A 16,850-nucleotide genomic window follows, 5' to 3' on the forward strand; every position below is an offset into this window, starting at 1 on the left:
TTGACTGGATTCACCACCTTAACCTTTACATGTCCTTGAATTATGCCCCCTGTTACCACAATTCTTGCATTTCCCAAAATTGATTTTCCTTGAAAGTTTTCCATCTTTGGCTAAGGGTTCATCCTCATACAATCCTCTTCTTCTCTTTTTTTTGGGCCTGCCCACTGGATTGTGATGAACTAGAGCTGTTAACTTTATTTGAGAATTGGATTTAGGCCATGTTGTTGTCCCAGTAACTGGATTCACTTTATGTATGTAAGCATTTTTCCAAGTATCCAACCAGTAACTTCTATGTGCCCACTGTTCAGATATACCCCCCTGCTTTGTGTGTTTCAATATGGCCCAATTTGTTGCACATGCATGTTTACAGGGGAGGCCAGTCAATTCCCATTTCCTACAACTACATGTCATATTCTGCACATCTACAACACATTGATCACCCCAAGGTGCACTCACCTAATACTTAACACCACCATTCCAAATAACCTTGCACTCATTTGCTTCCTGCTTAGTTACATTCATTATAGACATGGCTGCTAGAGTTAATGGACCCTTAGACCTATCAATAACCTTCTGAACTACCACAATTCTTTTCATAAGGTATTCCCTAATGAAATCTACACATGCAATGATGGGTTTCTCTCTAGCACCTACAAGTTCTTTGTTTAAAGACTCACAAAGGTTATTATGTAACATGTCTGACTTACATCTACCAGAAAAGTGTGACCTGGCCCAATGTTTGGGTTCAATTTTAGCTAACCAGTTGTATGCATCCACATTCAACTTCTTAAAGGATTCCATGACTGTTGCAAATTGAGGTTTAGTAGTTGCAGTTGCACATCTCCACAAATGGTCTTTGTATGCCCTTCCCCTCCAGTGCAACTTCATGTTTTCATGAATGTGTTTCAAGCAATACTTGTGTTCAACAGCAGGGAACACATTGTTTATTGCTTGAATTAGACCCTGCATGTCAAACAGATGTAATTAACATTTGTAGTTAGAATTAGGAATAAACCCTGCAATTCTACCATATTTAATTAACATTATAGTTAGAATTAGAAATAAACCCTGCAATTCTAACAGATTTAATTAACATTGTAGTTTATTGCATAAAAAACTAAAAACAAAGTTAGATAAATAGTTACCTTTTGTCTATCTGTAATGAAAGTAAAGTTTGAATTAGCTGCCAAATCAAGATCACCCCCAAGATATTCAAGGAACCATGTCCAGGAATGCCTATTTTCTGCTTCAACCACTACATATGCAACTGGGTAGATGCCATTATTTGAGTCCACTCCAACAGCTGTCAAAACTTTACCTGGGTAAGGACCCTTCATGAAAGCACCATCCAACCCAATCAAATCCCTTCCACATGCTTTGAATCCTGATTTAAGAGATCCCGGGCAGATGTATATCCTCTTGAACTGCCTTGTTGGGTCATCTGGGTTATGTGTTCTCTCTACTTCTATTTTCACAGTGGTACCAGGATTTTGTAACCTTAACTCCTCACAATAATCTCTAAGCAATGCATATTGACTATGATAATCACCCTTGCAGTCTGTGTTTGCTTGTTGTTTAGCCCTAAAAGCCTTCATCCAAGATACATTGACTTGCAACTTCTGCTCAAGTTCTTCTTGAAGTGCCCTTGTTGGAATACCTGGATTCCTATTAATCTGCTCTCTGATTTGTATTGACATGTACTTAGATGTACAATGCTTTATCTCTCTAGATTCCAAACAAGTGTGCGTACCCTTAAAAGTCTTTATTATCCATGTTTGTTGGCAATTTACTACAATGCAAAACCCAAGGACATTTAGGGTTATCATTGTCTAATTGGTCCACTAGATTTTTTCCTTGCATTTGGGCCCAAGTGATTGGTCTTGTGGCCCATTATAAGGCCCAACACATGCTGGGACCACTCCATCACATACTTCCATCACTCTCCTTTTATCATTAAATAACAACTTAATACATCTTCTACTTTCAACTGCATATGAATTAATTAGTTCTTTCAATTCTCTTGATTCACCAAAAACTTAGACCAATATAAAATGGTGCATTATCACTTGCAATTGACTGTTGTTCCTTTCTCAATGCTTTCAACCTCCTAACATTAGCCTTATCAATGTCATCACCATCAATATCACTTCCACTCTCAAAATATTATGTGCTTATTACATGAAGTTCATCATTAGCATCAGGTTCATGCAACTGGTTATTCAGTAAACCACCACCTAGACCCTATTGAGACAAATTTAAGGTGTAACCAGACATGTCCACATTGACATCAGTTAGCACATTATCAACATCTACAAGCACATCATCAGGTTCTTTTTCTTGATCTCCAACATCCTCATTCTCATCATGACCCTCATTCTGTTGCATTTCCTCATCTTGACTTTCATTAGCCCCACCTTCACCATCTTGTTTTTCCATCTCAAGCTCACTTTCTAGTACTAACCTCCTAGCCAGTTCTTTGTTTGTTAAGTCTCTAACACTTTTTCTAGCAGTCTGTTTGGTAAGTCTAGGAGAGGCACATGCAGTTTGTTTCGTAACTCTAGGCCTGGCAGCAAGCAACTTGTCCATATGATGTTCAACAACAACATTTTTGCATTTACAAACCCCATCAATATATTGAATCATGCTTTCTAAATCTTCATCAGAGTAAATTAGAAGCCCTCCATATGTCAATGAGCAATAAGGTTTAATAAACTCGAAAGACTTAATAGTATCATTACTGTAACCCATTTTGCTCAATATAACTGGCATTTCCTTCAAAGAAAAAGTTTTCAAATCTACATAATCTACATAAGTGGAGTTACCAGAGTAAGTGCATATGAAATTTTCCTCTTCAACCGTACCTCCGTGATAAATGTTAAGTGTACACATACTAGGTTTTCCATCTGCAAATATAAAATTAAATAAATCGATGAAATAAATTAATTAATCAAAAAAATTAAAAAGGTAGGTAACTAGGGTTATATAACACAAATATTATTCAAAAAATTAACGTATTTACCATAGATTTTAGCGAGATCGTACTCCGGTGCACTTCTTGGCCGGATTATCCAACCCCACATTGTTTTCTTTCAAAAAATTTTTTTTAAGTTTATTAGGTATGAAATGGGGATTTAGGGTTTTAATCGGGTATATATTGGGAAGGAAAATGATAGTGGGGTGAAGGTGGGGCTGCTTTTGTGAGTAAAATACGAATTTACCCCTTCACGTGAGCGGCACGTGACCCAACTTAACGTTCCATCCACCTCCGTTAGCCGTAGGTATGTCAATTGTGCAAAATTGCAAACCATGGGTATGTCTCGGGTAATTTTGTGCAATTAGGTATGAATTGTGAAATTTGGTGTATTCGCTAGGTACCATCTTTGTAATTTACCCTAATATATTTACATATTTAAGATAAATGATATTATATTTTTGAACATTATACAATACGATAAAAAAAATATATATATTTAATTATAGATTTAAATATTCGTTTGATTAATGGATCTAAACTTTTTAATTAGAATATTAGAATTTTATGTTAGACATTGTTATGTTATCTGTATTGTATTATGACAAAATAAGTAATGTTTATTTATATTAAAAGATAACTCATTTAATCATTTAATTTAAATATAATTAACATTTGGGCATAACATGATTCATCGATAAGTATAAATGTGTATATCTAATCATTGGGCCTATTGGGCCCAATATGTTCACTACTTATATAAATGGGCCAAATAGGCCATGTGAGTTCGTCATTCACTTGAATGGGTCTATTGAGCCTTAAACCTTGTTTGTTATCTCATTAGGCCTATTAGGTCTGATATGTTTATCGATCATTTGATCGGGTTTAACATGATTCATCAATAAGTATAAATGTATGTATAGATGTATGCATTATTAACGTATATACAAATGTATGTATGTCTAATCATTGGGCCTGTTGGGCCCATTGATGTTCACCACTTGTATAAATGGGTAAAATGGGTCATGTGTGTTCGTAATTCACTCCAATGGGGCCAAATGGGTCATAGAATTTCCCTTTCTTTTTCCATCTAGTACACTCCTCCCATATATCTGGATCAAAAACTGGATAGTCTGATTCATTAGTGCCATGCTTCTCAATTAACTATCCTTCTACCTTTTCCTATTATATAAAGTATCAAAAATATAATATCAAATTAGAGAGGATGTTGCTTTAATTGATTCCTTATATTTAACTTCACTTAGATACAAAATAATCTTGTTATAATTGATTCCATATACAACTTTTGTTGTTAGTGGGCATATTAGGAACAAAAAGATAATAATATATTTTTCAAGTACTAGACGCATGGTGGTGATAGCGGCAACGAGTGGTGGCGGTGGCACTGACGGCGGTAGTGGCGGCGGTGATGGTGGGGGTGACGTGTGGTAGTGTTGGTTGTCATGTAGCCATTATTAATGTAAAAGTAATTAATGCAAAAAAAGTAGTGTAGTTATCATAATGATTGGTGATTTATGTTGTGAATTATTTTATTAAGTATATTAGATGGTTATACTTAATGAATTAAGTGAAGGGTTAATTGGATAGATGTCTTTATATTATTTCATTAACGAGTATAAATATATTTTAAAAATATTAAATCAAAACGACATATGACTTTTTATAGCTTACACCACATTCTTTAAAACTCTTTCAATCTTGTTTTCGTATATTTGTGATAGAATAGTATATATCGTCTATGTATGTATGTATTACATTTACACATATAATATATGTAGGTCCTGTACGTATATATAAGTATGTATGAGATGTAGGTATGTCGTGTGTACTAATAATATCTATACTTATGTATGACATGTATGTGTTTATGGATAGATGTACAATCTTAAATACATTTATATGTACATATACATGTATCATACGTACAAACATATATACACGATACATATAAAATGCAATATATGTATGTACGTGTATGTTTAGGAATTACATATACGTACTTACATACAATGTACAATGATACATATACTATAAACACAAGAATTATATGAAATTCTCACAATTTTTACATGGATTTCCCATGGATTACCCACAGAATAACATAATTTGTGGGAAATCGATGGGAAATTCGTGGAAATCTTTCCCACAAATTACCCACGGATTGCCTAAAAGATCTTTTGAAAAATATTTCCCATGGAATTCCCACGGATTATATAAGACGATGGGAAATCCGTGGGAAATCCCACGGATTACCCCGTAGATTATCTTAGAAAAATTTGTAAAACAATTTCCCACGAAATTCCCACAAATTACCCAAGGAAACAAATAATCCGTCGAAAAATCGTTCCCATGGATTACCTAAAGTTTTCCCACGGATTTTCCACGAATATGGAAACTTTTCTTGTAAATAATTTACCACGGATTTCCCACGGATATTTTTATCTGTGGTTAATCCGTGGGTAATTTGTAGGAAATCTTTCCCACGGATTACCCACGGAAGTTAGAAAAAAATTTAATAAGTGCAAGTTTCCACTATTTCATATTTCGTGGGAAATATTTTGAATACTTCTTTACCCACGAAATGGAGTTGGATTTATATAAGTACGTACAAGTAATTAATACAAAATTATAAGTTGGAGTAAGGGACGCCCATGAAATCCAACGATACTGGATAAATCATGATAAAGATAAAGCCCAGTATATATCACAGACAAAGTCTTGGCGACAAAAAGATCAATAAGACAAGTCTTGTGCATATTTCAACCGCTTGGAATAAGTCTTGCAAACGCAAAAGCCAATAGATAGCCTGATCAACATCTTGCAAAGGCAAAAGCCATTAGATAATCCAAATAAAGGCTGCAACTCTAGAAGACGGTTACTCATCGGAGCTACTAAGGAAGACACAACTCAAGACACGGGCTTCCAGAGATACAGATAAAGGAGAATCCGATTTGAAGTAACCGATTATTATGAATGAGCGCCTCTTACATCTTAACTGATTCAAATCGACAGCTCTTGGAAACTTTGTAAAAAGTTTTGGCTTTATGTGAAACTGTCAAGATGTGATGGAGAGCCATTTGAACAAAAATACAAGACTATGCTAAAACTCTCTAGCACGACATTTATTATAGAGAGTTAATGCATGTTAGCTGAAGGAATAATTTTAAAACCTTCCTGAAGGCTGAATGACAAGCATCAAAGGCTTCCACAAACGAAGGTGCTTTCAGCCTTTACACATCAACACATTAAAGAATCTGAAGGGCCCAACTTTGTCTTCACATCCTACACCAACACAACAAGGCCTTCCAAGCACTAAAAAACTCCCGGAACAACCTACGATGTTCAGATTACACAGTCTACAAATGGCGAACATAACAAGAAATATGCACAAATACATTTATTGTGCATTGATATGATCCGATAAGGATACTGGTGGAGTAAAATTCAAACAAATTTTGGACGACGATTCAACATTGATACATCGCCTAAATATATTTTCTGCGAAGGAGATCGCAGTTAGAAGAAGATCATTAAGAGCAATATTACCTTCAGCAGCAAGAGCTCGGATAAACCTCGCCTCAACATCTATCCTAAATATCGTCTCATAAGCCATATATATCCGGCAAAAACTTTTTTCAGTAACAACGGAGATGAAGCTATACACTGCATCATTGCACCACAAACCCATCATCAGAACCTTCCAAAGAAAAAGTGACGTAACTAAGAAAAACATTGAGTTCTTATATTAGTTCAAAAAACTTCTTCATCACCTACGGACATGGCATACGAGAATAAACAGGAACTTGGGCGACATAAAGAAGCATCTTATTTGATCCCATATATGATAGCTTCATATCCGGGTTAGACCCATCACAGGGGAAATAAGTTTGGGATACATAGATTTTGAAGTGACCTAGTGTAGATGCATATTCGTTGTGACAATCGCAACATAGATTTAATTATCGTTTATGTTTTAGGAACTATGTTTGTAATCATTTAAAGAAGAACTTGTGTTGGTATTTAATGATTACAGTTGAACTTCAATATTATATCTGTTTGTGTTTTGTATTGTGTTTGTGTGTTCTATATTGTTTTGCAGGTACAAGAACATAGAATCAAGGTTTATAAGTGTCGTAGAATTCTTAAACGATGATTGGATGTTATGTACGAGCCAAACGAAGTCAACCAAAGGACCAAAGGCACGTCCCTCGTGCTGACGTCAGCACGAGGTAGACTGGTTGTTGTTTATTTCGGGCTTGATCCTTGATTAAGGCCGAAGCCCACACGAACCCAATCCCTTCTAGTATAAATACAAACCTAATCTACAAAATTAGGTAGATCTTTTTAGGGAATTGTTCACGAATTTACGAGTTAAAGCTACTTGTTGCTCGTGTCACCTCCTACACGAACCATAAGCTTCGTGCATCTCCTTAGGTTGATTAAATACTTGTTAATTGACAAAAGGCAATAGCAATCTAGTTATCTCAAGAGGATTCCGCACACTTGACATAACGAATCAAATCTTATTACGATCCACGCAACAATAGGGTACTTTACACCTAGGAAGCTCCGGGAGAAGTATGGTATAAGGAAGCTCAGAGTATCATGAGTTTATTGACGCAAGCAGACTCAGATGGACATAAAAAGTCTCATCTGTAGATCATCATGCCGACAAAAGTTTCTAGCAGTCCAACCATGACATTGAGGTAATTCCCCTAATTATTATAGCAGAAAAAGCCAGATAATCAAATGTTTTAATGGTCAAAGGACAACGACGGAATGGATAATACCAGGCAAAAGACATCAATTACGGAGAGCTTACTCGGATATGCAGCCAGTTGATTTTTCTTGGAGTCTAACACGACAACCTCTTGCCAGTCTCTCCTATTAGACTATGGGGCTTGATGATATACCATATACGGAGCTCTACCTCCGTATATGAATCTGCTACGGAGGCTGCTTAAGGATTTTTCCGCCAAAATTACGGAGCTCACCTCCGTTAGGAACAGAGCTCACCTCCGTCAGGATTACGGAGCTCATCCGTCAGAACGGAGCTTCGCCGAATATGAAGGAAATCTCTTATTTTATTCCTCCTAAAGAAAAGGTACATTCTCATATCTTTTACTATTATAATATAATTAATTATAAGGCATGTAAATCCCTTAAACATGTCCTACGAATCTTTTCCTAAACTCTAGGGTAAAACCCTAATGACCTAACTTATTCTTTAAGATTACCCATCTTATAAATAGAGGACCTCCTCATAAGATGGAGGCATGTTCTCTACACCCCAAAACACCTAAGGTGGCCGGCTTCTCTTCTATAAAGAATTGTCCACCTCCAACTCAAACACCTTCGATACAATGGAGTAAAACGGCTTCCAAGCCCCCTGACCGGAAGAGAATCGCCAATAAATCATTCAAAACCCCTCCCCATTTCCTATCGAAGGTCCATACGATTCTTTGATCAAACAATTAAGTTGTTTAAAGGCTTACGCAATCAAGGTAACTTGATGTATGTGGTCCTCTTCTTAGGAAGTGGGAGCCGACTTTAGACATATTCATGAACAATAGTGGCCATGTTTAGGTGGCCTACCTTAACTCGTTGCATGATTAAATTAGTTAAAGTTTATTAATTTTGCGTCTTTTATAAATGGTGATGCAAATTTATTTTGGGGAAAAGAATAAACTTGACTAAGAACTATCGAAATAGATATGTCTTAATAAAATTGGAGTTTTATAACCTTGAGATACACGAGCTCACCCATTTGAAAAAAGGTATAAGTCGGACTACGCTAGCCTCCTAAAAGGGCGGGTTTTTGTATGCGTCCATCGCAAACCTTTGCCCTTGCGCTTCTTTGTGCGTTCAAATGAGCTACCGAGCTCTCTTGTGTTGTTAAGACTATACAAATGATTTTATTAAACATTATGTTATGAAGATTTGCATGAGTCTTCATACGTAAACTTTTGATTCATATCAAATGCATTACCCATTTAAAGTAAAGTCATTGTCCCCCACTTTGCTAAGAACACTTGTCAGTGCTTTTCGCTCCTACATGAGATCGTAGGAGAATTGTATCTCTTCAAGGTAGATTACCACTCCACAGTGAGACTGGTGGTGAACTATTTAGATGTTCTTAATTGGGCGACTTAAAGCGAGTTAAGATGTAAGATCCTTGACCCGTGGCATAAAATGGGACAAAATATTATTACAAAACACTTAACACCTCTTTAAAGTGTTGTTGTAAGTCACATAACTCTAGGAATTGCATGAATGCAATTATTGATCATCGATTACCTTTTGAGTACGTCATTTCTAGCTGATCAATAGATGAAATGATTGTATGTCAATTGGATCCTAGCTTAACGAAATTAATTGTTAAATGAATTTAACATGGGTAAATTATATTTCTTAAGGATTAATTATCGAAACTCTCGATAATTGAACTTGAATATGTTTTGTAAATGGCTACAAATCCATCACAAAACATACACCAATCAACTTTCAGGTCAATGCTAGAAAGAGAAAAACTTTATGGACCTAACTTCAATGACTGGTTTCGTCAGCTGAGAATAGTGCTAAGAGCCGTGACGAACCATCAAGTCCTTGAAAAGCAGACACCCGTTGTTCCGGGAGCCAATGATTAAAGAGTAGGCTAAATACAATACTCAATTTGATAGACATAGTGAGCTTGTTTGTTTGATATTGGGTAGCAAGACTCCCGAGCTTCAACAATCAATTCGGATTGCATAATCCGTGTGGTATGATCAAGGAACTCAAGTCTATCTGTAGAAAACAACTTGAAGAGAAATTGTTTGAACTAGTTGAAACACTTCATGACTTGAAAAACGAGTATGGAACACCGGTTAGTCCTCATGTACTCAAGATGAAGAGGTACTTTGAGCAATGGAAAGGTTGAACTATGCTTATCCTCCGCCTACTACTATTGGCATGATCCTAAAGTCTTTCATGGGATTTTGAGGAGTTTGTGCACAATTATAATATGCATAGCATGAGTAAAACCATAGCTGAACTTCATGCCATGTTGAATGAGTGTGAGAAGAAGCTTCCAAAGAAATCTGCTACACCCCAAGTTCTGATGATCAAGGGGGGAAGGTTCAGAAAGCAAAACAACCGTAAGCTAAGGGCAAGAACTTTGGTAAGGGAAAACAAAGTGTTTTAATCATAATACCTTAAAAGATCCCTTAGGCAAAAGAAGCATACGGCTACAGACCAGGCTTGTCATCACTATGCTAAAGTGAGACACTGGAAGAGGAATTGTCCTATGTATCTAGCTGAGTTGAACGAGAAAAAGAAGCAAGCTGGTTTAACTACCTCTTCAAGTATCTTCTAAAATTGAATTTATTGATGTCAAGTTTATTAACTTAGACTCTATCTACCTTTGGCATTGTCATCTTGTTTAATTTTGTCAAAGAAACGCATTTAAAGATTTTAAAGTGAAGAGATCTTACAATCAAATGAATCATTTCATAAATGCGTGTCTTTGGCATTATCATTAGCAAGAAACGCATTGGAAATCTTCAATGTGAAGAGATATTACAATCAAATGATGAATCATTTGATAAATGCGTGTCTTTGGAATTGTCGATTAGCAAGAAAAGCATTTAAAGACTTTAAAGTGAAGGGATCTAACAAATGATGAATCATTTGACAAATGCATGTCTTGTGTTTTAGACAAGATGACAAGAATACCTTTTCCACATAAAATTGGAGCGGGCTAAGGAACTACTTGGACTAATACATACCGATGTATGTGGCCCATTTAGACATGTGTCAAGGAAAGGTACTAACTACTTCATCATTTTTATGAAGGGTTAAGTGCATGGGAGTGTAACTAACTATGGCCGGAAAGTTATTGTGTGCATGAACTTACAAAACCTCTATTGTATGCATGAACTGTACACCCGTGAGTTGACCATTCAAGCTTTTCGAGTCAAAATAAATTTGTCAGTAAATATGACCTCGTAATTTGGATTCAACCTCGTATTTTAAGTCAACATTTCAATTTTTAATTTGGCATCGTAAATTAGTTTTGGCATCGTATTTGGAGTTAGCCTCGTATTTGAGTCGGCCTTGAATTTAGATGTCCGCATTGTATTTGGGACAGCCTAGTATTAAGGCCTTGTATGGAATCTTCTATCTTACCCTAGGTATAAATACTTTTTTTCTTTCTCAATTCCTCATTTCCACCAACTTAGCTTCCAAGCAACAAACATGCCCCTACTACCCCCCCCCTTTTTGCTACCCAATATTCCTTTACTACCTCACCATCACTACCCCATTTTACAAAAAGTTTTAATGAAATCTGATGATATACCCATACGGAGCTCCAGTTCCGTACCCAAAGCAGTTTCATAACACGAAGTTACCTCCGTACAGGTAATAAGTACATATGCTCATAACGGAGCTTAACCTCCGATTAATATCCCGAAGCTCCGAAGGTAACATATACTCAGCTCCGAGGAGATGTACAAAAAAGATCGGATAAAGATCTTTCCCATCATAATTCTATTAAACATATCGAAGCACCGATATACTCGGACACAATTTGGTAACAAGATTGCCATAAATCTCCTCAAGAAGAAAACAAGATATTCACAAAAGAGGAAGAGATTTATCCTAATTCTCTTACCCTCCTCTCCAAGTTATCTACCCTCTATATAAATAGAGGAGGAAGCCTCACGGCACAACATTCACACACGCCATATGCACCATATTCATACGCATCGAATATAAATCAAATCCTCACACATAGTTTATTCGACCTCCGAATAAACCCTAAACAAAACCCTTAAACCCTAAGTCAGATACAAATCGAATTAGATACAGCAAAACCATCCGGCGTAAAGCGGTCTTCGACCCTCTGACCGTAAGGGAATCGCCGATAGACACCAACAACCCTACTCACACCTCCGGTTGAGCCAAAATGCGATTATTTGATCAAACAAATTGGCGCCATCCGTGGGACCCTCTGTCCTCAAAACCGAACCTAGCCACGATCAAAAGAAAAGCATTATGTCAAACCCAGATTCCCTACCAGAGAAGCACGGATTGAAGATCGCTCACGACTACGGTGAAGATGATGGCAAGACTTTCCCCGATGAAACCGTCAGCTCCCCTGGCATTCAGAAGGACGACGATCCCACGCTTTCTCCCAATCAGATGCCAGATCGATTGGCGCCAGGAGGTGGTAGACGAAAAAGTGATCGACGCCCGTCCCCAAGAAGAGAGGGACATCGGTGAAAGGGGCATTGCCTCAGGAGGAAGAGAAGGCACCGCACAAACTTCTGAGCACACAGGTCAGGATAGTCCCCCGCCTTGGGCGCAGGAACCTCCAAAAGAAAATAGGACCCAAGATCCGATCCAAGGAACCAACTCGATATAAACGAGGGAAACAGGCCAGCGGTCGCCCAAAAAGGTCCTAGGTGAAAAGACCAAGTCTCAGGACAGATATGGAGATAGCTCTAAAGCAGCGAAGGGTCCGGGAGTAATCTACCCGACCTACCCTACTTACCCAACACACCAAGGGACCCCCCCCCCCCGGGCGGGGGGACTATGACAATTAGTACGACGCAGCCATATCGACCAATATACCCGTCGTACTATCACGGGGGCGCTTCTAGCCGAACGGGACAACGCAATCCCAGCCCGCAGGAATGCTGTCCTTAGCTGGAGGTTGCCCAGTGCAAATACAGGGATCATGGTACTACCCGTATGTGTTTGCGGCACCACAGCACCCCCAGGTAGACTCCCCAGTTGAAACCAAGAAGGGCAGAACCACTCCTGTAAAATCGGGGCCTAAGTACAAGGGGTCATGTGTACAGTTTGCAAAGAAGCTACGCCAACATGTACCGCCGGTCAAGCTGTTAGATGCCCACGAGCTTCCCTGGTATGATGGTACCTCCAAGGTCAACACCTTCCTCCAAAAAATCGACGATGTAGCCGAGCTCGAAGGATGGAGCGACGCAGAGATCTGTCATGTCATACTCTACCTCCTACACGGAAAGATCAGGGATTGGCTGGAAAACCTACCAGAAGAAAGTATGCATGACGCTGAAAGCTTTAAAGCAAAACTGATGGAAGAATTCGGTTCCCACCTTCAGGCACATGAAATAAAACAAGAGGAGGGTGAAGAGATAGAAGATTTTCTGCAACGGTACGGAGATAAGACACGAAACCTAGTGCGTCTATCTGAACAAGGGTGAGTGTCTCAGGCTATACATGGGCTCCGATCGAAAAAACTGATATGACATATGTGCCTCAGCAAACCAGCCAGCTATTCAGATTTAGTCAACAAGTGTCATGAATGGAAAAGTGCGGAAGATATAGCGGAAAAGGCTATGGCCAAATAGAAAACCACCAGAAAAAAGAGCGCAAAAAAGACGGAAATTGATGCACGGGTGGAAGAACCATCTCCCGTTTCTAGAATTAATGGCTATAAGAGAACGATCGCTAACCTCCGTAAAACTCCATCGGAAATTCTATCCACGGAGGAGATAGCAAAGACGTTCGTAAGACCGGTACCACTATCAGGGAAAGGAACAAGAAATCTTGACAAATTTTGTTGCTTCCATAACGGATATGGTCATAGCACAGATTACTATAGAGAACTATTGAGACATATAGACGACGCTGCCAGAGAAAACAAGTTGTCGCATCTGGTCAAAAGAACTAGGCCGAGCTTCGATGAGCCAAAGCCAGATGAACACCGAAGAAGGATACTATCAAATACATTGATCAAAGAAGGGCCAAAGCATTACCACTTCGGTGATCTGGACGGATAAGGTTCGGTAGACCCGGTACTGATAAGGGTCAGCATAGGCAGCGTGTGCCTAAAAAATACACAAGTGGATACAGGAAGTGGACGCGAGAAAATCTATGAAAAGAGCTTCCTCCGACTGCCAAAAAGACTGCGAGAAACTATACTATCGCTAAAAGACGAAGTGATAGGATTCGCCAGTGAACGAACTCGCCCATTGGGACAAATATGGTTGGACGCTACCATCGGAGGATTCCCATGGCGCAGGACCGCGAGAATCTTGGCAGTAGTGATAATAGCAAATTCACCCTACGATATGTTGTTAGGCAGGGAAGGGTTGAGAAAGTTCGAAATGATAGTGTCCACAATACATGGACGCATACAATACAAATCTCGCGGAGGGTTACAGACGATAATCTCCCCATTAGTCATAAACACAAAGGGTAAAACCTCCGTGCCCCTGTATAAACGCAACCGAAGAATTATCTAGAAAGGCCCCAGGGGACAAATGGGGCCCACCACAGAAGAAGGATCCTTCGAGGCGGAAAGCACAGAAAGCTCCGGAGAAACGGAGGATGAAGACGACGTCAAACAAAAGACTTCGGATGGCATCAAGACCGGTTGGAGCATGATCTCCTCTCAGGACAAGCCAAATTAAACGAAGCAAACAGGGCAGCATAAAAGTAGCAGCTAGGAAAAATACAAATTTCTTTTTTGTAAAAATCCTCCCGCCATGTACTTACAAGCTCCCGAATAAATAAAAACGATCGTAATATTATTCTAAATGCGCATAAAATTTTAATTTTTGAATTCTTAAGGGGACGCCCATAAGACTTTTCAAAACAATCATGAGGTAATAACCCATGAGGCTAATGCATAAGTTACTTATTCCTTATGATTGAAGTACATAAGCGTTAGTACGTGAGACATTCTCTTAAAAAAGGAATGCAAGCATGAGGGACATCATTCTCTCATCAAAGAAAAACAAGATAGATGGAGTAACACGGAGAGAAAGAAAAGTATAGGTCATTCAAATATATATCATCAAGTTTACATTCCTTGAGGCCTAATGCTATACAAATAAGAAATAGAGGCATCGGGATTAGAGGCTATCCGCTGGATATAAGGATAAGTCATATTCCTTAGCGCATCTTCAGCATTATCAATCCTCGCCTCTCTGCCAGCAAACCTCTCCCTATCACCTCCAAGCGTGATTATCCCATCACGCTCTAGAAGAAAGGCAAAAGAAGCCCGGGCATCAGCCCGATTAGCCTCCACCAACTCATCAAGGCTACGATCAAACTCAGGTCGCCATCAGCACTCGGAAGACATGAGGAATGACACCAAAAATCAGCTGTCGGTTAGCATTCCTGGCATCCTCGAGTTCCGATTCCAACCTATTGATCATAGTAGCAGGACCTTCGGAAATGAGAGAGGCAATACGAGCATGGGCAACGTCCAGACTCTGAGTAGCTTGAGACAGCGCATCCTGCGATTTAGAAAGCTCCCTTCGCAGGGACACACCTGCTGCCGAAGAACTCGTAGAGGACTGAGAAGCTCTAAGGGAAACCAACTCTGACCTATTTCTTTCCAGACTTTCCTCCAGATAGCACATCCTGACATCAGCATCAGAGCTAACCATGCCAGCAGTAAACAAGGCCTGATCAACAATCCCAGCAAGCCGTTGAATAGGCATAGTATCCAACATAGCTCTTAGATGTCCTGGAACCATCATATTCAAAATCTGCCGGCAAAGTTGAGGGTCAGGCAAGTCACCAATAAGGGAGATCCCTAGGAAGCAGCAAAACAAGAATTAAAAAGCAGGAAGAAAGCAGTAATCAAAAATACCTTACAAAGTTAAGGGAATACCTGCTCCAGAAGGTGCTTGAGCAACGGTTGTGGTAGCTCCGGAAGTACCAACAATAGTTGCACACCCCCAAACGAAGGTCTCTCACCATCAGAAGGGATAAAGGGCCTTCTACCAACCACCATTCCCCGAGGATTCATAATAAAAGTGTCCTTAAGGGTCAACTCTGCAAACGACATCAGAAATAACCGTTAAATACCAAGAAGAAGGCAGAACAAATAAAGATGACAGGGATAGTACCTTCGCAACACCAGATCAGGACAGACATATCAAGAGAACCTTCCCATGATAACGTAATCCTAGCAAGATACAGGATTACATTGGGATGTGCAATCAGTGAGAAAGGGGAGACAAGCACTTGGCGGATCAACTCACTCTCTAAGGAACGCCAAGCCAGATCACTATCTCCAAACGACAACCTCGGCACCAACCTACTTCTATCCAATATACCCCGAAAAATTGGATGAATATACTCCTCACTAAAAAATAAAAACCCTAGTCTCTTCTCTACCATATCAGAATCCCCTATATCAAATAACAACCTACCAGGTCTCTTCTCTACCATAACCCACCCATCACGGACACAAAACTTGAAAAAATACCCAAACAAACTTATTCGGGGTTCTAAATCGAACGCTCGACATACAATGATAAACGACACCATAACAGTGATAGCCAGAGGGTGCACCATGGACACATGCAGTTCATAATAATCCAGTAACCCTAATAACCAAAGGGATAAGGGAAACCTAAGATTACCACCGGAAAAGGGAGCGGTGTACATACCGAAAAAGCCAGGAGGCGCATCAAGAATGGATTCCGACCGACCCGGAACCCTAATCTCAGGATCATCAGGGCGGCAGAAACATTGGCGAAACCAGGCGGCATCGCCCTCCGTCATATCCGAATAAGTGGTACTGATAATACGAGAATGATTGCGATCCATGGTAAAGATGATAATCGTCTGAGAAAGGAGAAGATCGAGAAAGAGAAAAACGGAAGAGGGAACGGTTGAAGTAAAGGAAGATATTGGAGTCGTCAGAGAATAAAAAGAGATGTGGCAGATGGTTTGAAAAAATGGCGCACGGATGACCCTAACCATCGATTAAAATCTCCCCTCGAGATAAGCGTATCCGCATTAACCTATCGGAGGTAACACTACAAGGCAAGGCAGAATGACGTATTTACCCATAAAAAAAAAAGAGAAGGGG

The 16,850-nt window shown here is 39.2% G+C and overlaps 1 protein-coding gene across 1 annotated transcript; it reads right to left on the bottom strand.

The window, feature by feature from the left end:
* Positions 1 to 456: 456 nt before the first annotated feature.
* On the bottom strand, positions 457 to 1,697 carry LOC122583256. Its single transcript, XM_043755680.1, has 2 exons — positions 1,146 to 1,697; positions 457 to 963 (listed from the first exon to the last, which is right to left on the bottom strand). Exons 1-2 carry the CDS (start codon positions 1,695 to 1,697, stop codon positions 457 to 459), a joined length of 1,059 nt encoding a protein of 352 aa, XP_043611615.1.
* Between the last annotated feature and the right edge of the window lie 15,153 nt (positions 1,698 to 16,850).

Source organism: Erigeron canadensis, chromosome 9 (genome assembly GCF_010389155.1).
Source record: "Erigeron canadensis isolate Cc75 chromosome 9, C_canadensis_v1, whole genome shotgun sequence".
Classification (NCBI taxonomy): domain Eukaryota; kingdom Viridiplantae; phylum Streptophyta; class Magnoliopsida; order Asterales; family Asteraceae; genus Erigeron; species Erigeron canadensis.

What these genes read in the sequence shown, in the direction of transcription:
- LOC122583256 (XM_043755680.1), bottom strand. Translation starts at nt 1,697, where the DNA reads ATGTCAATACAAATCAGAGAGCAGATTAATAGGAATCCAGGTATTCCA. An exon ending in TCATTACAGATAGACAAAAG is followed by an intron (nt 964 to 1,145) that starts GTAACTATTTAT and finishes TTTGACATGCAG; the next exon opens with GGTCTAATTCAAGCAATAAA.